We start from the raw sequence: 26,505 nt of genomic DNA on the forward strand, positions 1-26,505 counted from the left end.
ATGGCTTTAATAAAACCGAGATTTTTACAGCACTGTAAATTCCCTCTTTTTACTTTTCATTTCAGAAGATGCGTAATCTTACAGAGGCGGTGTTCATTTCAAAACTAATTTGGTGTTCGTACCCAATTTTAGGAAAAGAAATACATAAAATTTACTCATTTTTAAAAAAATCTCTTATTATTAACTAAAATCTCATTGATAACAAGAGCAAAAATTGTGATAGCTAACCCCGGGCTCCCCTATGGGCTCTGCAGAGGTCCGCTCACAGAACACTTGCAGACAAGGACTGATTCACCCTATGTGGGTTCTTTACTGCAGCTAAACAATATCAGAATATTGGATACACATTTCTGACTGGTGCCAAACTACACATTTTTTCTGACCAGCCCTGCTCTCAGTTGACACATATATATATGTTCAAGTAAAGTTCATTAAAGCAAATTTTGAAAAATAAGTGTCATTTCCACAAACCACAGCTATTGCACATTGGAGCAAGTGCAGAGACAACTGTCAGTAGCATGCTAACAAATGTGTTTGTCATCATGCTAAAGCCTGAAGGGTAAAAGGATCTGTGCAATCTTACACACTTTCCACAACTCATGCAGCAAAATAATGTCACGTTTCCTATATAGCTCGGGTATTCTCGGGGAAATTATATATTCAATTTAGTGTTGCAGTGATCGGGAAGCTCTCTGGTTTGACTTCACACCAAAATTCAGTTTCATGCCGCACCCGTTTCCTCCAAGTATTCAAACTTCAAATTAAAGTCACTGTAAGTCAATAAAAAAAAAAAAAAAAAAGCATACCAAAACCGAATGGTTTTTTTTTTTTGCAGGCACTGTATCTTCTCACCAAATCATTTTTAAGTCCATCTATTTATGCAAATCTGCCAATTTGTCATTTTTTGTACAGAAACACTGACTGACTTACTGCTCTCTTTCAGCAGGAGCTCGTCAGTCCATTTTCCAACCACAACACTACATCTGACTGCCTGGATGTTTTGAGAGTACGGACACAAACAGGGACGTTCTGAACCATTTTAACTGGGGGAAAACTGTCCCTAGTGTATGTCTTGATGCTGGGAAAATGCACTTACTACCATAATGGGACATCCTGTCTGTTGTTTAGGGATCATGGGTCTCCAACCTGATCAAACCCTCTTTTTTTTCATTAGCATTTGTTAAAGTGACAGGGCCCGAGCTACAACAATATTTTGCATAAATCCTAAACTGGGGAGATGGCAAAATGGATATGCATCTATTATTGTGGTATTTGGTATGCGATAAAGAGTGTCAGTTTTTCTGTGTGATAACTTTTAGACATGTTATGCATAACTGAGAATGGTATTACTTACTGTGTCCCAAACTCCAATGCTGGAGGCTGGAAATGTAGAGGCCTTCTATTCTCCCCAGTATACGAAGAGGAGCTGCAAGACAGTCCCACAAAGCAAACAATGGAGTTATATTTAAACCACATTCAATGAATAGGTTACAGTTTTAATGTATCAGGAGAACACCACCATGTCACATGTTCAGTGCAGAGTGCCAATTACATGTTATGAGCAATAAGCTAAAATTCTTCATTCTTTCCACAGGCTGTTCCACAAAATGAAAAGCAACACATACCACACTGATCTTTACTACACAGCAATTAGACCAAAATAGACCAAACACTGCTGAAGGCTATCTGAACAATCAGTAAATATTTTTAAAAATGAATCGTTTGCACCATGTGTCATGCTTAGTTATCACTTTACGGGGTAACATGTCACATGTCAGAATTCAATGGACTTCAACATTTTTTGACCTTTACTTTGGAGACCAAACATAGTCAAAACTATTTCATTCATTAATCCTATTAGTTCAACCACTAATTTGCACCACTTTTTTTTTAACCAAAATTGAAGCAACTTTAACTTTTGACCAATGTACAAACTGAAATTGACCTTTGCCGCCATTCTTGATGTTTTTAACCGCATAACTCCATAACATTCAGTCATAGATAGTCCAAACTATGTTACTATGTTTGTAATCTTTATGATCAGACAAATGTGGTATAATTTTCAATATGATTGGAGCGTTTTTAAATTTTGACCCCTATGTAATTCCTCAATTGTCCCCTGGCAGCCTTATTGAAAATTCAAGTGGCCAGTCCTTTTTTTCCTGAAGAGTAATGTCTAAGAAGCATTTGTGCCAAATTTGGTGCTTGCATCACCATTTGAAGGATTGTTTCAGTTATCTGCTGCACAATTAATTTAGAAATCAAGATCCCAGAGTCTGGAGGAAGAGCAGAGTCACAGAATCCAAAAGTCCCTTGTGAAGTTTCCAGAGAAAGTGATGATTTGTGGTGTCATGTCACCGGTTGGTGTTGATCCACTGTCTTCCAGCAGATCTTAGCACCTACCTGCAGTGCCAGAATTACAAGTAACTGGTTTGCTGACCATGGTATTACTGTACTTGACTGGTCAGCCAATCTGCCTGATTTCAACTCCATACAGAATCCATGAGGTATCGTCAGGAAGATTATGAGACACCAGAACCAACAATACAGACAAGCCGAATGCCACTATCAAAGTAACTGTGGCTTCCATAACACCTCAGCACTGTCACGGGCTTATTGCCGCCAAGCTACCCCACACTGATGCAGTAATTCCTGCAGAAGTAGCATCAGCCAAGTATTGAACTAATAAATGAATATACTTTTCAGAAAGTTGGCATTTCTGGAAATATTTTTTACTGACTCACTGACTGACATGAAACATTCTAATATTTTGAGATACGTGGGAGCTTCCGGTTTCTGCAGCAGTAGGTCTTATATATATATATATAGTCAAAGTCCTGTTAATCAGTAAATTAGTGTTTAGAAGGTGATCAAAAAGAATATGAATGAGAAAGCCTCAAATCAATTGTCTGAACAACGTGAAAGGAGAGAGAGAGAAAATAAAAACTGAATGCAAAGCTGGACTGCAAATAAAAAGAAACATTGATGATCTGGTACCTGAAAGAATAAGATTTGCATACCATAAAAGTAAAGGCCCCCTGACACGAGCATGACTTTTGATTCACGCACTTGCATGCCCGTCATGGCGATCCCACCCGCTGGGCTCCCAGCTGGACACTGTTCTTTGTTCCACCGCCTGCCACATGCTCTGCACTGGACGCTGTGTATATAAAATAATTATTTGGTGTCGGATTAATCATTTTCTCTGCAAATTGGCCATTGAAAATGGCTCTAATCACTTCCTGAATCACAGAGGACCGCTTCAGCCATTGGCGCATGTGCGCACCTAACCAGCTGTAGAAAGCATTTTGAGCCGTCTAAAAAGGTAATTATTTGTCATGTTTACATTGTCATGGCTTGGTAAAACAGTTGTGTGTTCTTTCCTTCTTGTGTGCAGCTGTTAAAGTGTGTTTTTGATAGATTTAACATCTTGTTATAATTCTTCAGACGAGCTGCACTCTGATGTGATCCGCTGACGTCACACACTCGCTCTGTTCACTTCTTTACTCCACTTGACCAGCTGCACGCCGTGATGGTGATTAGATCGCGCCACGTAGCACGACACTTATGCATGAAGGATTTTTTGAACATTTCAAAATTCCCTTTGCGCAATTGCACACGCCGGCACCCCTCTCACGTTCAGTTTACACCAGTTAAAGATGAGTTTACTCTCCTGCACGACAGAGGTCATGCAAGTGCATGAATCACAGTCATGCTCGTGTCAGGGAGCCTTAACACTAAACTCTGCTGACAGACATCTAGCACAGCTGGTGACCAATAAACACATGAGATTCAAGGGTTCATAGCCACGATGAGACAAGCATTAGCACTCAAATACGCCTTTTGGGTAAGATTTACTCTGTCACAACAGTTCAAATTCATGTTTCCAAGTGACACAGATTTGACAATTTTGAATATTACTATAAATCACAATAACAAAACTGTCAACAAATAATATTGAGGGGTGAAATTAGAGTTTCACAGACAAACTCTAACCTACACAAATTTCCTTCAGATTGGTTTATGCACAGAACAAGGGGTTCAATAATGAACTGTAGTAGAAATTTGATGTCAAAATATGTGGAACTTAAAAGTTGAATTGGAACTGTGTTCAGGCTTCAGGACAACTCTGTGAATATCCTTAAGTGGCCCAGCCAGAGCCCAGACCAGAATCCAACCAAACATCTCTGGAGAGATCTGAAAATGGCTGTGCACCAATACTCCCCATCCAACCTGATGGAGCTTGAGAGGTGCTGTGAAGAGGAATGGGCAAAACTGCCCAAAGATAGGTGGGTGTATCAAGCTTGTGGCATCATATTCAAGACTTGAGGCTGTAATTGCTGCCAAAGGTGCATCAACAAAGTATTGAGCAAAGTGTGTAAATACTGGTAAATACTGATGTAGATGTGTTTTCTTAGTTTTTCCATTTTCAATAAATTTGCAAAAATTTCAAAAACTTTTCATATTGTCATTATTGGGGTGCTGTGAGGACAATTTTGAAGGAAAAAGTTAATTTACCACATTTTAGACTAAGGCTGTAACATAAAATGTGGAAAAAGTGCAGCGCTGTGAATACTTTCTGGATGCACCGTAGAGAGCAACACTGACACATAATAAAAGGCAAGGCAAGCACTGGCGTGGGCACAGAGAGTAGCAGTCACTGGTGTGACCACAACACCATTTTGAGGTTTGATGGAGATGCTGCAAGTTCTACATACAAATAAAATGAGAATTGCATTCATACCACATTAGCATTAAAAAGGCAGATAATATTCAGATGAATAGAAGAAGAAAAAAGTATGTTTCACAAGATGTTTGTGCATGCGCAGACGTGCATTTGGCAACTGCAGCATGTATAAAGCACAAGCTTTGTCTTGTATAGATTTCAAAACACTTAAAATTTTTGCTAGAATGAAACTCAACCTCAAGTTACTAATTTCTAACATGACAACACAATGATATGTCAGTGTTCTGGTTTTAATCACTCATGATATACATTATCAGAATGCTTAACCACACTACAGTTGTGACAACACTAAACTTCTGTCAAAGCTGGCTACAGCAAAAGCATAAATCAGAGTAGTGCTTTAGGAATTTCTTTCAATGGCTAATTACAAATAAAAATTGAGGTTTTCCAGGATGGACCTCTTAGACACATCCTCTACTATTGATGAAAAATAATTATTAATATATCAAATCACACTTCTGCATCGAAGACAATCCAGGAACACATTACCAGCAGCCACAAGGTACGATTGGTCTTCGACTTCATGAGAAGGACATTGTGTTTTGCATTTTATTGGTCTTATTTTTCTCTCATTCTGTTAACTCAATTACTTGTCGCACAGTGAATTTAACACTGGAGCAGAAAAGCTGTGTGTTGGTGGCTGCATGAGGGGGTTGGAGCTGCAACAGGGTTGAGGCGAGAACCAGGGAATGTTCTACTCCAACCACTGATGTGACATCATTACAATCACTAACTTACTAAGTCAGTGTATTTTACCGCATTACTATTTATATTTAATAATTCCTCTTCTAAATTATTGTGGGATATCCAATCCTCAATTCCTGGTTGTCCCTTCAGCCATCTGCCATTGTGAAGGCTGGACTGCACGTGGTTGCTTAGCTGCAACATTTCTGTCACTTTGTGTTCTGACAATTGCATGTTGTGCTTCTGAACCATTTGGTTATTGTGGCTATTGCAAATTGCCACCCCACCAAGTCTCATCTGCTTGAGGTTTCTTCCTACAATCAAAAAATGCAGAGTAAGTTTTTCCTCACCACTGTTTTAATGTGTTCAGTCATGGGGTGTTTAATGTCTAGAAATTCCTTATGTTGTGTCTTGGTACTGTATAAACAAACTGAACTGAGTGAGATATAAGGCTTCACCTCGATTCAAAATGCTGAAGGAAACAATAAACAACACAAACTATTTTGGTTTAAAGTAGGCTTAATTTTTATAAGGTAGATCCCATTGCAATATCAAAACCCAAAGTTGATGATATTCAAAACAATGCAGGGTGATTAACCAATAAGTCAACTGACAGAAACTCAGCTGTTAACTACTCACAACCACATAATTTGAGAAACTTGTTATAAAGCCAATGTCCTGAAAGCACATCTGCCCTCCTGACGTCTTTCTGCACATCTCATACTAAGTTGCTGCAGGTTTTTTGCTGTTTGCTGTTAAGGCATCCAGACTAAAAATAAAAATTTATAAAACTGTAATTTTACTGGCAGAAACCAAAGTTATCCCATACCAACTGGAGTTTAAAAAAAAAAACTTTTAGTTACCAAACTAAGAAATGCACCAAAGTGCAGTGATAACTAGGTTCAACTGGACTAGATACACCCCATCTTGATCAATTCTATTCCTGTTCAATCATGTCATAAGCCAAACCATTTCAGAATCATGCCAAAAATGTCTCATCCAGTAACACACTATGCCAAGCCCGAAAGAAATTCAAAAGAAGATTAGGAAGAAGGTGAGGAAAATGCATCAGTCTGGGAATGCTTATAAAACTATTTCTAAGGCTTTGGGACCCCAAAGAACCAGTGAGAGCCATTATCTGGCACAATAGTGAACCTTCATGGAACATTTGAAATAACTTTCAAGACAACAGTGACAACTCATCCAGGAAACCACAACACAACAACCAGGGACCTGTTGTCCTCTCTCACCTCAATTAAGGTCACTCTGCCCATGACTCCACCATCAGAAACCTATCAAGCAAAAAACAGCAATGACGGAAGAGGGGTAAGATGAAAATCACTGTTAAAAGAGAAGTATAAGGTTGACTAATTTTTGACAAGTTGAAAGTGGACTTGTTTGAAAGTCAGGGTCTTGTTACATTCCACAAAAAGAACACCATACCTACAGTCAAGTAAGGCAGTGGTAGTTGTGATGATTTGCTATTTCAGGACCTTGGCAACATGATTTATGTCTTCTACCAGAAAATCCTGAAGAATGTCTGCCTTAATGTTTAGCTCATACAACTGTAACCGTGTTATGCAGCAAAAAAAGATTCAAAGCATAAGAGGAACTCCACATGTGAACTGCATCAAAGAGACAAAATAAACATTCTGGACAGGATGTTCTGACTTGAACACCATATTTAAAGGGACTATGTATGTATGCATGCAGTAGAAACCCTTTATGTGACTCTCTCGTAGCTAATATGTCAACTGCACCTCCGGTCAAACATTTTACAATGTATAAACTTAATATTCACGCTCCATTGTACCCTCACTTGTGAACAAGACTCAAGGTACTGGAACTCCTTCACTTTGGACAAGACCTCATTCCCTATCCGAAGTAAGCAATCCATCGGTTTCCTGCCGAGAACCATGGCCTCAGATTTAGAGGTACTGATCCTCATCCCAGCCACACCACACTTGGCTGCGAACCGACCCTGTGAGTGCTGGAGGTGACAGGCCGATGCAGCCAACAGCACCACATCATCTGCAAAAAGCAATGATGACACCCTGAGACCACCAAACTGAAGCCCACCAAACTGACTACGCCTCAATATCTTGTCCAAGAATATCACAAACAGGATTGGTGACAAGAGGAAGCCCTAGCGGAGGCCCACACCCACCAGAAGTGAGTCCAACTTACTGCCAAGGACCCGAACACAGCTCTCATTTTGCGAGCACAGAGACTGGATTGCCCTGAGAAAGGACCCCCTCACTCCACACTCCCACAGCACCTCCCACAGTATCTCCCAGGGAAGCAGATCATACTCCTTCAAATCCACAAAATGCACATACTGGACGTGCATACTCCCAAGCCCACTCCAGGATTCTTGTGACAGTGAAGAGCTGGTTAGCTGTTGCACAGCCAGGATGAAACCCACATTGTTCTCTTCAATCTTAGGTTCAACTATCAGCCAAACCCTCCTTTCCAGCACCCTGGAGTAAACTTTACCAGAGAGGGTGAGTAGTGCAATGCCCCTGTAACTGGCACACACTCTCTAATCCTGCCCCCCAACCCCACCGCCTTTTTTTTTTTTTCTTAAATACGGGGGGCACCAACCCAGTTTGCTCCTCCTTTGGCACTGGCCCAGACTTCCATGCAATTGTTAAGAGATGTCTCATCCAAGTCCCTCCACACCCAGAGCCTTCAGCATTTCTGGGTGGATCTCATCAACCCCTGTGGCTTTGCCACTGCAGAGTTGTTTGATTACCTCAGTGACTTCCACCAGGGAAATTGCAGATGGCCCCCCTCCATCAGCTTCCAGCTCTCTCTCTAGGGATGGGTATCGAGAACCGGTTCCTTTCGGGTATCATTAAGAAATGGTTCGATCCACCGACATCAATAACCTTTTTACTTAACGATTCCCTTATCAGTTCTTCAGAGTGGCCGTTGTTTTTGGAGGTGTTTGTCAGAAAAATTATAATTTCTCTACATTGATTACATACCCTGCAGTGGTCTGTAATCAACATTTCTGCAGCGCGGCTTTGCTTTGAACCTTGAACCAATCGAAGCAGTGATTCACAGATCGAAGCAGTGCTTTGATCACTGCCTCGATTAATTTTTTCTTTCGCTTTCCCCCACTAAAACCCTAAAGAGCATATGGCTGTGAGTATTTACCTTTTTTATGTTAAACTGACCTCTTATGGTCTTCTGAAACAGTTGATAAATGTATTTTATAACTTAAAAATGGGACCGATGATAACACGTTAGCATGTCTATGGCATTTCCAATGGTAAAGTTAGCATTAAGCAGTTGCAGCTGTCAAGCGTTTGTTGTCGTAAAAGAGTCAAATGTATTACAAATTGTAACATTTTTTAATTTTATTTTTGTTTATATATTAATAATAGCAAGCACAACAATAATAGTAATAGTAATGATTATATATAATTTTAGAGAAAGAGACAAAAAGAACCTGAACTGAATAAAAACAACAGAAAATATAAAACCAACTAACAATGAACATACACAAATAAATAAATACAAACATACATACAAAAATAAATAAGTGTTTCCTGTGAATACCTAGTGACTCTTACACCTCCATTTCATCCCTGTCTTATTTAAGTTTAATGACAGTTTGTTTCGGTCAAACCATATTTTCAATGTGTTCATTTCTTCAGTGATTTCCTCCAGAACTATCTGCCAAGCTAGAAAACTGCTGCATCCTAGTAAGAGTAGAATACTACTGGAATGAATTTGAATAAGGAAAGTTGTTTTTTTCTCACCTAAATAGATGCTGCACTCACTGCAGTTTATTGTCTGGAATAGTCCCAGATTGCTATTCAGAGCTTCTAGAATTAAAACATTTTCGTGCAGGTGGTGTTGGGGGGTAATTTTGGGTTTCAGCTTTTTTTTGTTTTTCACCACTTTCATCCCTGAATATGTGAAATCGTGAGTCACTTTTGTGTGGATTAAAGTTACTAACTGGGACTCCTGTCTTGTTGCAAGAAAGAAACGAGAATCGTCCTCCGTTCTGTTCACACAGCTCCAAATGCTGTGCGGCTCTCTGCCGAGTCAAATTAGAACGATAGAGTCCAGTCGGAATTAATAACTTCAAAGCGAAACACCGTTTTGTTTATTTTTGTTTATGTCCAGAGATCAAGGATACAGTGACCAATTTCATATTTATTTACTTTAAGACTCAATGAAATACATAGAAAACCAGTAAAGCCTACTTTTAGTACAAAATTCACAAGAGGTATCGATAAGGGAATCGATAAGGAATCGGATCGATAAGCAGAATCGATAATCGCATTGATAAAATCTTATCAATACCCATCCCTATCCCTCTCTACTACAGAGGGTGCTCCAGTCTGATGCAGGAACTCCTGAAAGTGTTCCTTCCAGCACCTGATTACATTCTCAGTTGAGGTCAACAGAATCCCATCCTTACTGTATACAGCTTTGATGGTTCCCCGTTCTCCTCTCCTGAGGTGCCTCACGGTCCTCTAGAAGCACTTTAGTGCCAACCGGAAGTCCTTCTCCATGGTTGCGCTGAACTCCTCCCACACCCACTGCTGTGCCTCCCTCACAGCAAAGGCTGTTGCCCTTCAGGCCTGTCGATACCTTGCAACTGCCTCTGGAGTCCTCAGAGATAACTATCCTGGAAAGACTCCGTCAGTCGGGGGCTTCCCTGACCACTGGTGTCCACCACAGTGTTCAAGGGTTACCACCCCTTGAGGCACCTAAGACCTTCAGGCCACTGGTTCAGCAATAGAAACTCTGAACATTGGCCATTCTGGTTGAATGCCCTCAACCTCCACAGGGATGCCAGAAAATCTCCATCTGAGGTGTGAGTTGAAGATCTGTCAGAAAATGGGCTCCTCCAGAAGTTCCCAGTTCACCCGCACTATCTGTTTGGGTTTACCAGGTTTGTCCAAAGTCCTCCCCCACCATCTGATGAAACTCACCACCAGATGGTGATCAGTCAACAGCTCTGCCCCTCTCTTCACCAGAGTGCCCAGAACATGCAGCCTCAGATCAGATGATACGATCACACTCACAAAAAAAGATAAGACCTTCGGCCTAGGGTGCTCTGGTAACACGTACACTTAAGAGCATCCTTATGGTCGAGCATGGTGAGCATTATGGACAATCCATGACTAGCACACAGGTCCAATAAATGACCACTCTGGTTTAGATCAGGGAGACCATTCTTCCCACTCACACCTCTCCAGGTGTCCCTGCCACTGCCCACATGTGTGTTGAAGTCCCCCAGCAGAACAATCAGGTCCCCCACTGGAGCCTCATGCACTGGGTGGAGAATTGGCACAGCAGGGACGGATTGCATTTGCTCTACCGTACTGTTGTGACTAAGAGGGAGTTGAGCCAAAAGGCAAAGCTCTTGAGCCACTGGTGAATCTTCATTTCTAGTTTCACCTATAGTCATGAAGGTTGGGGCATGACCGAAATAACTAGACTGCGGGTACAAGCAGCCGAAATGGGCTTCCTCAGGAGAGTGGCTGGTGTCTCTCAGAGATAGGATGAGAAGCTCAGTCATTCATGAGGATCAGAGTAGAGCCACTGCTCCTTCACATTGAAAGGTGCCATCTTAGGTGGTTTGGGCATCTGGTAAGGATGCCTCCTGTGCACCTCCCTAGAGAGGTGTTCCAGGCACGTCCAGCTAGGAGAAGGCCATGGGAAAGACCTGGGACTAGTTGGAGAGATTATATCTCCACACTGGCATGGAAATGCCTTGGGATCAACCAATCAGCGATGGTTAATGTAGCCCAGGAAAGGGAAGTTTTGGGTCAACTGCTGGAGGTGATGCACCCACAACCTGACCCCAGATAAGCGGTCGAAGATGCATGCATGTGTGTATCTAAACTTAACATTACCATCAACTGATGTCACAGAGCTCTGTGAGCATTAGGAAAAAGTGTAGAGCAGAAAGTGACTTCTTGAAGACGGATGAATTGCTCAAGCTTTGGCAAGATCATACCATCCCAATCATCATCTAACGCAAATGACCAGACAAAACTGGCAAGTGGCAATTCACAAAACAAGCATAATCTAGGCTGTGGAAAATTGAGGAAGAAAAAAAATTCAGTTTACCACATTTCAGAGACTAAACAGTGATTCAAGAAAAACATTACAGCAATTAAACATAAATACTCGTATACTTCACTTAATATGAATATTGCACTTTCAAATGTTCAGATCAGCATCTTATAAATGTACATTCACTGTATACTGTCAGTATATTTTTACCCTCTGAAGAAAAACTGTCTCTTAACAAACATACCACTGCACTGTCATCCAAGGGTTCTGTCCACTGCCACAGTACAAAAATAAGTTATGTTTGGCACTATTTGATCCCCTGGACTGAACTCAAAGTCAATATTAGCCTTGACCACAGCCAAACCCTGACATAGAGGTTAAGACCAGAGGACAGTTTAGGCCAGCTGATATTCACATGGGTCTCCAGAAAACAGGAAAAACAGACTAATTAAAACAGGACTCAGAGCTCATACCACCAAGGTGTAATGAACTATCCCACACAACTCCCCTTCCTCCCTTAATATGGATCCATCCTGCAATTTAATGGCTTTTTTTTCTCGTTTGTTTTCCGCCACACTTGGGCAGGTTGCAAGTAAATAAATTAATTAGTTTTTGAGTAACCATGCTAAAAACTGTTCAAAGAGAACCAGTGGAAATCACTACATCATCCTCATGAACATTGCTAATTGCAGATCATAAAATCTTCCATAGCGGATCAAGGAGTTAGAGACTATTCATTAGCAGTGGTGAGCCAGGGAGTAGGGGAATTTATTAAAAGCAAGTCAGGGTCTTGGAGCAGGCACACAGCGTCGCCGTAGCAACCAACCAGTCCCGCTTTATGACAACTGTCGTAACAGCCATGCTTTGAGTGAGGCATTTTTCTCCACAGAGTTCCACGGATCCTGATCTGTATCTGTTACACAGATCCTTATAAAACATCTTATAAAACTTGCACAATGTCATACAAAAAGAACGCTTTTCGACAAACATTTTACAAACTCGGTGACAATCACGATTACAGACTACACCCCCCACCCCCAATGATGAATACTGTGGAATTCCTCAGATCTGCTGAGTTTTCACAGCCCTGCACAAAGGGCTGTGAAACATCCTGTTTCCACTGATCATCCCTCATCCCTCAGGTAAACTGGAGTCTAACTGGGGTAAATTCAGTTGATTGGACATGATTTGGAAAGGCACACACCTGTCTACATATAAGGTCCCACAGTTGACAGTGTATGTCAGAGCACAAACCAAGCATGAAGTCAAAGGCATTGTCTGTAGACCTCCAAGACACGACTGTCTCAAGGTACAAATCAGGGGAAGGGTACAGAAACATTTCTGCTGCTTTGAAGGTCCCAATAAGCACAGTGGCGTCCATCATCCATAAATGCAAGATGTTCAGATCCACCAGGACTCTTCCTAGGGCTGGCCGTCCATCTAAACTGAGCAATCAGGGGAGAAGGGCCTTAATCAGGGAGGTGACCAAGAACCCGATGGTCACTTTGTCAGAGCTCCAGCATTCATCTATGGAAAGAAGAGAACCTTCCAGAAGAACAATCATCTCTGCAGCAATCCACCAATCAGGACTGTATGGTAGAGTGGCCAGACGGAAGTCACTCCTTAGTAAAAGGCACATGGCAGCTTGCCAAAAGGCACCTGAAGGACTCTCAGACCATGAAATCGATCCACACAGTTGCGGCAATGGGTGAATATAATTAAAGTGGCCACCTCAATGTGGTGTCTTTTTTTGTGGTCACAGAGAGCTGGGTGAACACACAGAACTGCTGCATTTAATGACTCTGGAACACAGGTGATCAGCAGCAGCCACACCGGCCAGTGTCGTGCCAAAGTAGTTATCCCCATCAGAATTTATATCCCCTGGTGCGGGAGTGTGCACTCACTCAGTGCAGTGTCTTTTTTTGGACTGCGTTTAAAAAATGTGACAACATCTTGAATGGATGCTGTGAATTGAAAACCCACCTGAAGGTTTTTGGCAAGGGCGAAAGGCCCGAACCCCTGGTAGGGGTTTGAGGGTTTTCCCCCAGAAAAATAGGATGCACTCTTGAGTTTATTGGCGGTTTGCAAATCAACATGGTGCATTACCACCACCAACTGTTTGGGTGTGGAGCATAAATGGATTCTGACATATGCTATCAAAAATAACTCAGAAACTCTCAGCACGTAAGTAAAAACCTGGATTTCTGGGAATTTCCAGAAAACTTTAAAACTGACTATTACTAAATACTAACGTCTTCTGCAGACATTTGGGTAAAAATATCTGTTTTCTGAACAATTTTCAGTGGAACAAAAACATCTGGGAAAGATGGACTGTTCCTCTTTTTTCTTAAAAGGAGTTCTAAAATTAGTCACAAATTCCTCACTGTGCCTCTTTATAACAAGCGTCCCAAACTCTCTCTCTTTTGCACTCCATCACTCACCAACATAAACAACATAGCCTGCATACAAGGCAAACTTTTAACCGCTCCCCCATCCTCCGATGTACACACACACACATACAAACCCTCCCCCCCTTTTTTAAACCTCCATTCCTTTTACCCTGAAAACTCGCCAGGTAATTTATGTGAACATAAGGAATGTCATCCTATCACTATGTATTTTGTAGTTTAATCACAACGATTTTAGCTGTGAGCACACTGTACTGTATACCACTAAACCTAACCTTATGAACCTAACCTAACCTTATGACTGTAATATTGTAATATTGACATGTTCTATAAACGACCTGCATGCTTGCACATATCACTATATGTCTGTCAACTTATCAAAACAAACGTGACACCAAAGAAGTTATATGCGAGACCCACCTTCATTGTAGTCATTACAAAGCTGGTGGAGTAGCGATTTCTCATCCCTGCTTAGCAAATATTCTGCAATATCCACAGTTTCAGACCCTGGACTTCGTCTAACCATCCATCAGCTGCCTTCAAGGGGTCAGAAATTTGTTTGTCTGCAATTATCAACAAGGACTGGTAGTCATTTTCAACAGCAGCTCTCTCTTCCACCTTTGTCAGCACCAACTGTTGTTTCTGTACTGATGCAGCATACGCCACTGCAGCCAGCTCTTCTTTCCATTTCTGTCTACTGCTGTACGCAGTCCTGGTTGTAACAGGCAATCCGCGGAGCTTAGAAAAACGCTTTAAATCGTCAACTTTCCAGCGGTTAAAATGGTCCAAATCATAGCACTCCTCACTGCTTTTCGCCGACTTTGAATGTGGATTGGTAACCGAAAAATTTTGCGTACCCATAATGCACTGCGCGGCCCAAGAGGTGCACTTCACTTATTCATGGAGGGGAAACTAAACATAAGGATTTGGTGGTAAAGAAGCGGAGGTCGTTGAGAGACAAATTACTCCAGAAATAAGAAAAACGACCAGGAACAGTGGCGGTGCAGAAAGAAAGTCTCTGCCTTGTTCTTCACGTTGCACCCCCTACTATTCCGGGGGTAAATTACAGTACGACACACATCGCTGAGCAGCCACGGAGTTACAGAAGCATAAATCAGGCTTAAGACAGACATCTTACAGTAGATAGGCCCCAACACTGGTTACTTCCCCAGGACAGTGTCGCTGACCGACCGGTCCCCACTAAAAGTCGGCCCACCCTGCCTTCACTGCGCATGCGTCATTAGCCGCAGTTCATGGATTATCACCTCGTTTCTGCTTAAAACTGCAATCCAAACATCATCTATCTCAGCGACACATATCTGAAACTTTTTTATAACAACCATTTCCACATAAATTCAGCATTATTTCATCATAAAAGACAGAGGAAGCGATCAGAGCACTTACCTCTCTTCCAGTGGAAGGCCATCTTCTCTTCGTTCCTTCAACTGAAATAAGAGAAATAGGAATAGAAATAGGAAATTGTATAACATGGTTCACAAAAAAAAAAAAAAGGTACAATAACCTCGTGGTAGCTATAGGCCTTGTCCACACGGCTACACAACAAACAATCTGTTTTTAAATAGTGTTCCGTAAACATGGCAACATTTCAATATTTCCTGCATACACACTAAAATGTTCACAAACCAAAGAAGCTCTAGTACATATGCCAAGCCTGTAGGTGGCGTTGTATGTTGTGTAAGTGCGTGCATGTGCATTTTTACATAATTCACTGGACTTTTCTATGGCTTGAAAACACAGAGACAGACTACACGCTAAAAATGAGCTAAATATTACACGATTCATTTTCAACACTTTAGTTTGGTTTCACCTTGTGCGCATGAACGTGTGCTTTTCTCTGTCATTCAAGCGAACGGCATCAACTGAATCAGCAGAAAAACAACATTGATAATTAGCACCTTTCACTGGACTTTCTGTGCCTGGAAACCACAGCCATGAAAAATACCAACAGTTTTTTTAATAAACCACTGCAGGGACTGAAAGAAAGTCACGTGACTTGTCAGTTTAAGAAAACTCACTTTTGTCCTCTTCCGAGCAGAGTGCCACACGGAAAAACTCTGGATTTTGCAAATCATGGAAAAAAGAAAAATAATGTTGAGTCCACATAAAATTTAATGCTTTAGATGTACCCAATCTTGGACAAACTTTCAAATATTGTTGTTTTCGGGCACCCAAAATGCTGTTTACGTGTAGATGAAATGCTGAAACTATACCAAAACTTGTAGATGGGGCCATAGCCAGATAAGAGTCAATTCAAGACTACACATGGGGTCAAACTTTAAAAACACAGGGCGGGGGGGGGGGGGGGGGGGGGGGAATCTAGGGATGGGCACTAAAACAATCACAATAATGTTTCCTGGCCGTTAGACATTTAAACTCCATAAGGCCTGATCTAATAGCCTATTACTAAAGGTGTAACGATACATGTATTTGTATTGAACCGTTTCGGCACGGGACCTGGGCTGCGCACGAGTGAGTGTGCGTTGCGTGTGTTTACATTCAATGTTGCCAACTTGGCAACTTTCCTCGCTAAATCTGGCAAATTTCCAAACCCTCTTGACAACTTATTTTCTCAAAAGCAACTAGCGACAAATCTAGCTACTTTTCCTGGAGTTACCGGAAACTTTTCTGATGTTTGGCGACTGAAAGTGAAAGTCTCTGTTGTCACCAAGCGGCAGCGCCCCCCCCCCTCCTTTCCACGCAACTGAAAGTGAAAGTCTCTGTTGTCACCAAGCGGCAGCGCCCCCCCCCCCCCCCCTCCTTTCCACTGCAGCCTGTAAAGAGCTGAGTGGAGGGATATCTACAATCCTCCTCACTCGGACTCGCTCAGCCTACTAACCTCATTTGCTGCGTTGTGATTAAATAGTCCCCAGACTTTGAGAAGCCCTGGCCTTGAGAAGTTATGTTATTTTACGTGATTTTAAGTGATGGCCAATTTATTGGCAAAACAAATAAACAAACCAAGACTCAAGTTTGTGGTTCTGAATTTTTTAAAGTGGTTTTACTCACTTTTTGCCTCTCCCACAATGTTTTGTTTTCAAAACTTTATTTAAAAAGACATTAACAAACATTAAACGAAAAGTTAACAGAGATAGAAAATAAAATAAATTGTTCAAAAGGGATTCTTTAACATTAATTCCTTAAAAAATTCCTTATAAAGTGTGACAGTTTTGGACAAGTTCATTTATCTTGCAAAAAAGTATGACGGTTGAATAAAATTGACCAAGGCTTCATGCTGGAACCACTGTGCTGCTCTTTACTTGTGGAAAGGTTTTGTTAAAAGCCGTTTACTAGGAATTCATTTTTTATCATATTTCATACATTTGTTGTTTATTTGAGAACATTTTATTTAAGTTATTACCAGGCAGCACTTTGCAATTATTTTATTTTCCTGTTTGTATAATATTACAATAAATTGTTGGTTTAAACAACAAGCAAATTTGGGTTTCACATTTTGTTCCCATTCCGTACCAAAAATTAACCGAACCGTGACCTCAAACCAAGGTACGTATCGAATTGTGATTTTTGTGTATCGTTACACCCCTACACAGAAATAATTGTGAGGACAATGTTGGCCATAGGCGGTACTGTGGATTAGTGGTTAGCAGTACATACCCCCCACCCCACCCCCCAATAAAGTTTAATATTCTAGAAGCTCTGAGATGCAATATAGGGCTATTCTGGACAATAAATTGCAGTGAGTGCAGCACCCATTTTGGTGAGGGGAAAAAGAAAAAATCCTTATTCAAAAATCACTCCTCTGGTAGCATTCTCTATGAGAATTTACAAATATATATTTTCAACATACAGTAACAGAAACTAATACCTGTAAAGTAATGCACAACTACTTTACTTCACCTATGCTACATAAATATACTTTAATCTACTTCTATATTTTTCAACCTGTTGTCTACAGATACGATCAATTTGGCCACCTCTGGTCTTGTCTTTACATCTTTGAAAGGCAGATGGACACCACACAATACCATCAAGGATTTGCAGGGCTAGACATTGACCACTTTTTGCCACTGACCCATAAGGCTAGTAACTTTGCGAAGTTACTGGCCCCACCTAAATTCTACTGGCCCAGTCATACATCGCCACAGCAGATCCAAGGTGAATCTGCATGTTGAATTGGCAGACGTTTTACGCCAGATGCCCTTTCTGATGCAACTTCACATTGCATGGAGAGATGTGGCAGGGGCGGGGTTTAAACCGGGACCTTCCGCACTGAAACCAAGAGCACTAACCACTTGGCCACCCCTGCAACCTAAAAGCTCATTATGGATCATGCCATGTAACAGTAGGAGACCCCAACAGTCTGATGTGTCACTGTAATGGCATTGCTTTAAAATGTCAAAACATTAATTCTGCATGAGAAACTGAATATAATTCCACTGTAAATGAATACAAGCAGGGAGACTGGAATAGCCCAGGGCATCTCCAGTTGGCATTACAGCTTTTCCAACATAACTCTAAATTAGACAGCAAGCAGCAATTTGCCCCAGTGGTAACAGTACATGCCATACTTCTCAAAATAAAACAATGCACATGCAATTTCCTCCCTGCTCCATGTTGTCACAATGTGCAGGCAGCATTTGCAATTGTTACCACGAAACCCTACCAACTATAAATAGAACTTTTACTGTGCCCACTAATAATTTCCTGCAGGATAAGGATTAGAAATTCTGAGCGAAGGATGGCATACAAATGGAACGTCTGAATGAGCAACCACTTCAGGACACATGAATGTTGTGGCCCATTTCCTGCACCATGAGTCTCAGCTGCAACAAACACCATGTCCATGAGACATGTTCTTCTGAGCATAATTCAACACATATATGCTTCATTGCCGACATCCCCTAGTGACTGCACCAGACTGGCGTAGTCAGATGGTTACTTTAGGACAGTGCGTCTCAAACTCAGTCCTCAAGTACCACCAAACCAACTTATTTTCTATCTCTGCCACAACCTGATTAGCTCATTCTGGTGTCTGAGAGTCCTTGACTAGCTGCAAAGTGTGAGATAATGCTGTTGAAATATCTTCAGAAATTTTATGAAGGGAAAAGCCTAATTTGTTAATTGGAATGGAGTCTTTTAAACATTACATCAAAATACAAGCCTTAGTAGAGCTACGTACATTAAAATCACAAATACAGTAAGTACATGTGCAGGGACAATTACTAAATTGACAGCCTTGTTGTGCTTGAAATCTAAGTAAAAATACAAGAAAAGAATCTGTCGTCGGAAGAACATGTTTGTGTAGTAACAAAAAAAAAATTAAGATGTATATATTACGTGGCTACAACAGTATGCATGTTCTGATATTTTCCCATATCAGACTCGTGCATCAGATTTGCGACTGTTTACAATTTTCACAGCACAAAATAAAACAAAAAGCAAACAAAGAAAATGGAATCATTAACAGCAAACAAGCTCGAAGTGGGTGTGTAAACTGAAGACCAACAAGATGAAAACAACTCTGAACAGTCAAGAACAGATTGAAAACTTCGTTACAAGCCAGAATGCTAAAAATACAGTTACAAAAACCAAGTCGGACAAGAGCATAACCGATAAATATCTAAACAGCATTTGGGGGGGAGGGAGACAGGTTGAAAGCTGACCAGCTAACGACCATGATCATCTGTTAAGCAAGTTCTTCATGGAGGTGAAGAAAACAAATGGCTCTGACTATGAATCAAACACCGTCAGCAGCTTTCATATTCAGGTTAGGGCTGTGCAATTAACCGAATTTCGATCGCGATATCGATATTTGTATGAAACGATCTCCAAACTCGTATAATCGAGTGAAACGATTTAAGGGTCTTTCATCAGGCCAATCCGTCAAAGTGTCCCAAGATGCATGACGTCAGACGCGTCGCTTCGGAAGCGGCAAGGGGGCGGGATTGCTACGTCACACTCCGGCTGTTTCCACAACCTGAAAAAAAAAAGTTCAGCGATCGCCTTCTTGAATTTGCGTCACCTGAAACACAAAAAAGCTTTAAAAAACAGCAGTAGAACGATTCTCCCATCACGCTGCTGGGAGAAGCTTTTTTTCCCAGCTACTTTTCGGAGTGACGCCGACCGAGGGAGGACTGACGACTTGGTGGGATATCGATCGAACCACGACAGCGAGCCAATCTGCACGGAGAAGCCGGCCTTCAGACATCATTCCTGGGAAGAGCAAGGCAGGCAGCCGGGGTGCTGAAGCAAACCCACTCAGTCCGAAATCTCCCACTTTTTGGATATATGCGAAGTCCCAGTTTGCCCAACGGAGTTTAGTTCTGCAGCTTTATCGAGGTGAGAATAATGTAAAAATAAAACGTGATGTTTACTGAACTGCTCTGAAGGTTTAATGATTGGTTAACATTAGCTTAGCCTTTTAGGACAGTTGATCTGAGTGAACGCTTTAATTTGTAAATGGTTCCGTCTTTTTTATTTTTACCAAATAAAGCTACAGCTTTTTTCAGACACCACAAAAGCTTAACTTTAAATAACTTATTTTTTCGGGCGTTTTTTTTTTCCCCATTGTTTTTCCTTGTTTTTTTTCATTTTTTATATATAAACTGTTTAGTGTTTCTTTATATTTAAAGAAATATTTTTATTTGTCCTAATCAGGAACATTTGCTGTGCAGACAACCAAACTTCCATTGATGAGGTGAACACCACATCCAGTTGAAAGAAAACATCTCTGCTCTTCAAAATAGGACAAAAGTGTCTTCAGCAACACCACCAGAGTTCAGCACATCACCTGCTTCTAAATAAAAGGCTCCTTCAACAGCAACTATTTTATTATTTTTAAAAAAGCTGTTTCATTTTATATTTTAACAATAAATGAACGGATAAATTTCTCCAAAAGGAGATAAGGAGACGAAGTCAAGGGAATGAAGACAAAAACACAAACTAATGAACATAAATTGAAACAAAAACAATGCAGCCGCACTATGTCCTAGTAGCACAAGTCAGGGAGATGCCAAAAGACACTGACCAACTGGTCAGTGACAACAGGGAAGGGAGAGGAAAACAGAAAAATAATATACAATATGATATTTTTAATATTTATTTTATTCATTTTATGTTTTATACAGGTAAGGTACAGTACATTTTCAGTTTGGAGGTTTTGCGCACATTGTCTATAACAATTTTTTTTTTTAGAGTGAGAGAAATGCTGAATAAATGCATTGTGTAACTAAAAAAAAAAAAAAAATTGTGATTTCAGTATTTACCTAAATAATCGTGATACTGATTTTTTCCATAATCAAGCAGCCCTAATTCAGGTGATACCGGAAGGTCACGTGTTTTTACACACTATATATATCTATATATATATATATATATATATATATATATACACATATATACGAGGGCTGTCAATAAAGTAACGGTCCTTTTTATTTTTTTCAAAAACTATATGGATTTCATTCATATGTTTTTACGTCAGACATGCTTGAACCCTCGTGCGCATGCGTGAGTTTTTCCACGCCTGTCGGTGACGTCATTCGCCTGTGAGCACTCCTTGTGGGAGGAGTCGTCCAGCCCCTCGTCGGAATTCCTTTGTCTGAGAAGTTGCTGAGAGACTGGCACTTTGTTTGATCAAAATTTTTTCTAAACCTGTGAGACACATCGAAGTGGACACGGTTCGAAAAATTAAGCTGGTTTTCAGTGAAAATTTTAACGGCTGATGAGAGATTTTGAGGTGATTCTGTCGCTTTAAGGACTTCCCACGGTGCGAGACGTCGCTCAGCGCTCTCAGCCGCCGTCGTCAGCCTGTTCAAGCTGAAAACCTCCACATTTCAGGCTCTATTGATCCAGGACGTCGTGAGAGAACAGAGAAGTTTCAGAAGAAGTCGGTTTCAGCATTTTATCCGGATATTCCACTGTTAAAGGAGATTTTTTTAATGAAAAACGTGCGGACGGGTCCGCGCGTCGGGACGCAGCCGCCGCGACGCTCCGCCACAGGAAAAACACCTCTGTTGAAAGCCTTAAGGACAAGTTGGAACATGTCCTGCCTGTTAAACAATTTCTCATATACTCACTCCACTGAAAGCCATCAAAAGCCACCTGGATTTTACAAATGGTTATCAACACGGAGGTGTTTTTCCTGTGGCGGAGCGTCGCGGCGGCTGCGAGCCGACGCTGCAATCCGCCCGCACGTCTTTCATTAAAAAAATCTCCTTTAACAGTGGAATATCCGGATAAAATGCTGAAAGCGACTTCTTCTGAAACTTCTGTTCTCTCACGACGTCCTGGATCAATAGAGCCTGAAATGTGGAGGTTTTCAGCTTGAAACAGGCTGACGACGGCGCCTGAGAGCACTGAGCGACGTCTCGCACCGTGGGAAGTCCTTAAAGCGACAGTATCACCTCAAAATCTCTCATCAGCTGTTAAAATTTTCACTGAAAACCAGCTTAATTTTTCGAACCGTGTCCACTTCGATGTGTCTCACAGGTTTAGAAAAAATTTTGATCAAACAAAGCGCCAGTCTCTCAGCAACTTCTCAGACAAAGGAATTCCGACGAGGGGCTGGACGACTCCTCCCACAAGGAGTGCTCACAGGCGAATGATGTCACCGACAGGCGTGGAAAAACTCACGCATGCGCACGAGGGTTCAAGCATGTCTGACGTAAAAACATATGAATGAAATCCATATAGTTTTTGAAAAAAATAAAAAGGACCCTTACTTTATTGACAGCCCTCGTATATATATATATATATATATATATATATATATATATATATATGAATTATTAACCTCATTTGCTTTCTATGCTCGGTCCACACTGTCAACCCCTTGTTCTGATATTTTCCAGTACAGATTTAGTGCCTATTAAATTCAATTTAATTAAATAATCCTTTAACATCTCAGTGCCTTTGTGGATCACAGAAATCACCAAGTAAAGCTGAATTTTTTGGTCAGGTAAAGTTTTTTTTCTTCAGCATTTTAGGCCCTAAAGAAATATTTGGACTTATTTTCTAGCGTTACGTTAGGTGAGTAATGACAAGGAGTAGCATTTTTGTTGTGAGGGAAGATCCCTTTTGCCATTTCGGTCATGTGGTGTATTTCTCTGCAAATGAGCCAGCATGCAGGGGTCTCACTGTTGAAGACCACAGAGGTTGGAGAAGGTCAAGGAGACACCCATGTCTCACCTGATAGGTGGTTACTTTCAGGAGGTGGTGATTAACTGGTTGCCTGCCTGGGTGTTTGTCATCCAGAACCTAAAGTGGTTCTGTATTGTGGTAGATGCAGCAATGTGTGGAAACAGTGCTACTCACACAACTGACCTGAAAAGTGAGGTTATTTCTTCAACATCAACTGTTTTGTCAGGATTATCTCAAGGAAGCATTATGCAAACCTGTTCATGGACCAGAATAATGCCCGTTTTAATTGAAAGGACATATTACCAAATGGCAAGGGTCTCTTTTGGTGTGATAACAGTTATGTGCATCCAAAAAAAAAAAAAAAAAAAAAAAAAAATCAGCTGGACAATTTGCCAAAAGCAACTTAATTTGGATTTTAGAGTTATTGTAAGCCAGGGCAGACATACATTGTGCCTCCTGCATCACCACTTCTGTGTGTCCAGTGCAATGAAGGCCAAAACAAGCTGTCCACATGCAGAATTGGAGCACATAAGAAAGAAATACATGTCATGCTGTGTTTCATACAGCCTGTTAACAGAGAGAGTCACTACCTTCACTGCTACCTACCTAAACATGACACCTAAACAATGGCAACAATTCTGCCATCTGTCAATTTGTCTGCCAGGTAGGGATGAATGGAAAAAACACTTCCAAAACTGGACAGACTTTCCTCTTTTATTAAAGAGTCACACGTGTTTTCTTTATCCAAATAAACTAAAGCACTATCTTCAATACTGAACTGTAGTCATTCTGTTATCCAGGCTATACTGTGCATGTAGCAATTTTGTAGATTAATTGGGGTAGGAGGAGACTACAGGGCTCCAAACTAAATTATTTATTACTGTGAACACTGCAGCTCCTCACTGAAAATTTAAGGAGCATAAGAATGGGGGGGAGGTCCCACTGGCTTTCAATACAATTAGCTATTCACATTTGCACAATTTTAACTGTATGAGTGATAAATGTTTTATAATAAATACAGAAATTACAACATGGTGTTTTGTTTTAAAGTTATTGCAGATTAGTATTATATAAATGAATAAATCACGGACTGCATGGAGTGTGCACTGTACACACCACCACTGAAATGCCAACTTTTTTCCCCTCCATTGGATACCAGTAACTGTTTTTTTTTTTCCCCTCCGTCTTCCTGCCTATTTCTGCTGAGAGAGTCAAACAACTCATTTTTCAACATTTCCTCAAATACACACATTACTATAAAGTCATTTTCATTTGGAGACAGGCGCTATGTGCGATTTGAACCACTGAGCTTTTGGTCTGGAATGGCACACAACTTGCTAGTTGAAGCTCATTAACACATAATGACTGTTAGACATGCTTATTTGTTATGACATATAAAACCTATGGGGGGAAAAAAAACTGTAGGAATTTTTTTTTATGTGGAAAACCAGCCTTTATCGGGTTTTTAAAGTTTTCTTTTGTTTGAGGTTGAAGGTTAAATACAGTAAAATGCGCATAAACCTTGATCGTATGAACCGGATATTCACACTCACCGGACAAAAGCAAAAGTCCCAACGCTTTTGTCCGGTGAGTGTGAATATCCGTCAAGGCCAATCATCATGTATTCAATTAAAAACCCTTCGCATATACCAGACAGAGCAGTGTGGACATGCCCAGTAACAGAAATGAAGTTCAGCACTGACATACCGATTCGAGGAAAGTGGCCATCAAATTTCCATGATTAAAACCACAGCAGTTTTTTTTCCTTCAAACTGTGCTCAGACACGGGACCTAAACTAGGCAGGGTGTAATTCAAGCCGGTGATTATTTCAAAAAAATGCTGCTTGTTGCCTGCATTGTAATATGGGTTGAGTTTCTCACACATCCCTAGGTGTGATGAACCAAAGTGCTTTAGATCAGAGCCCTCTGCGTGGCTGTGAACCCTCTCCGGAGCCTAACGAGCACCTGCTAAACAGTGTGATTTCTTACTTTTCCGGTTTCTATCTCTCCCTTCAAATTTTAAAAGTTTTAGCAGTGCGCCAGCCAATTACATTTCGATCATGGATTGAATACATTTGGCAGAAAAATTTGTTACTTTTATATACCCATACTATATTATATATATATATATATATATATATATATATATATATATATATATATATATATATATATACACACACACACACACAATACATTTTTCATGCTATTTTATTTGTCTAAAAATAAATGCCCAAGGTTCCTTATAAAAAAAAAACAAACCTCATCTGAAACAACAACAGATAAGTTATGGTTTTCATTTTTAGATGAACATCAAAGATTTCTAAAGAGATTTTTTTTTTAGTTTTCTAATGTAAGAAACATTTAATGTAAAAATTACAGTAATCAAATTAATCTTGAAGTTTAAAAAAACTGATGTGTATAAATTAGCAGTTCTGATGTTCCTCTGACACATTCTTACACTTTTCTGTGTTTTGGCCCAATGCCTCGAATCTTGTGTCTTTAACCCTCTGGGTTCCGAGGGCATTTTTTGGACAGTTCACTCGCCTGGCATAAGTGATTTTTTATTGCTGTTAACAGCTCAACCTGCATCCCACAATCAAGTGCTATGTCTCTTTTTTTCAGGACAACCTGTATTTTCAGAATATATATACACTATAGTGGTGTTTGATAAGTGTAATAAAGGTTTAAACTCAGAAATAAGAAAGGAAAAAAAAGTGGAAAATAATTTTCACACACATTTATTCAAAACGAGTGGTGGGCACAGCTAACCAAAAAGTTAGCTTCGATAACTGGTAATCAGCCAACTGAAAAGTTATCTTTTTTTAATGCTAAACCGATAAACTGCCTAAAAACTTATCGGAAGCTACAGATAACCGATAACTTTAAATTTTGCCTCCCATACACTCAGCTACTAAGAAGCTGATTTTGAGTTTAAACACTGCCAAAGCTTCTAATAGAACCAATGGCGATCACAAACCCAAACAGCCAATGAGCCAGCGCTTCTCTCTGTGCACTCTGCCCCCTGCTATAGGAAAGCAGCATTTACCTGACAGGATACAGCAGTCCCACGATGAGGCAGAGGTCTTGAAATGGAAAGCAGGTTTGAATTATGGCTTTACTTTAAAAATAAAATTATTCCAGATAGAATAACTACATTAATGTAAACTCTTAAAATGTACAAAGTGATATATAACACATCTGTTAATTTTAAAATAATGCACTAACTCTGAAGATCTGAACATTAACACAGAGATACCCAAAGGGGATTATGGGTAACTAAGCCTCCGCTCATACTGATTGGTTGATTCATTCATTCTATGTAAAAACCAACACAATTGAATCAATGTAACGTGTTGATGTTTGCACATAAATGTGCTTTTGTAAAATATGTCATTTTTAAAATTTGTATAAAAAAGAAAAATGTTCAAGATCCCGCTAGACAGCGCCTAAGTGCACATGTGATGACATCACAACTCTATCCGGTTAGGGAGACGAGGTTTC

At 40.5% G+C, this 26,505-nt stretch overlaps 1 protein-coding gene across 1 annotated transcript in view; it reads right to left on the reverse strand.

Annotated features, from left to right (window-relative positions):
• tmem131l (transmembrane 131 like) overlaps positions 1 to 26,505 on the reverse strand; it is an 81,453-nt gene that overhangs the window by 38,864 nt on the left and 16,084 nt on the right. Inside the window, 2 exon segments of the mRNA XM_034187714.1 lie at positions 1,355 to 1,426; positions 15,289 to 15,329. Of these exon segments, the coding sequence (XP_034043605.1) occupies positions 1,355 to 1,426; positions 15,289 to 15,329 (113 nt within the window).

Source organism: Thalassophryne amazonica, chromosome 15 (genome assembly GCF_902500255.1).
Source record: "Thalassophryne amazonica chromosome 15, fThaAma1.1, whole genome shotgun sequence".
Classification (NCBI taxonomy): Eukaryota; Metazoa; Chordata; class Actinopteri; order Batrachoidiformes; family Batrachoididae; genus Thalassophryne; species Thalassophryne amazonica.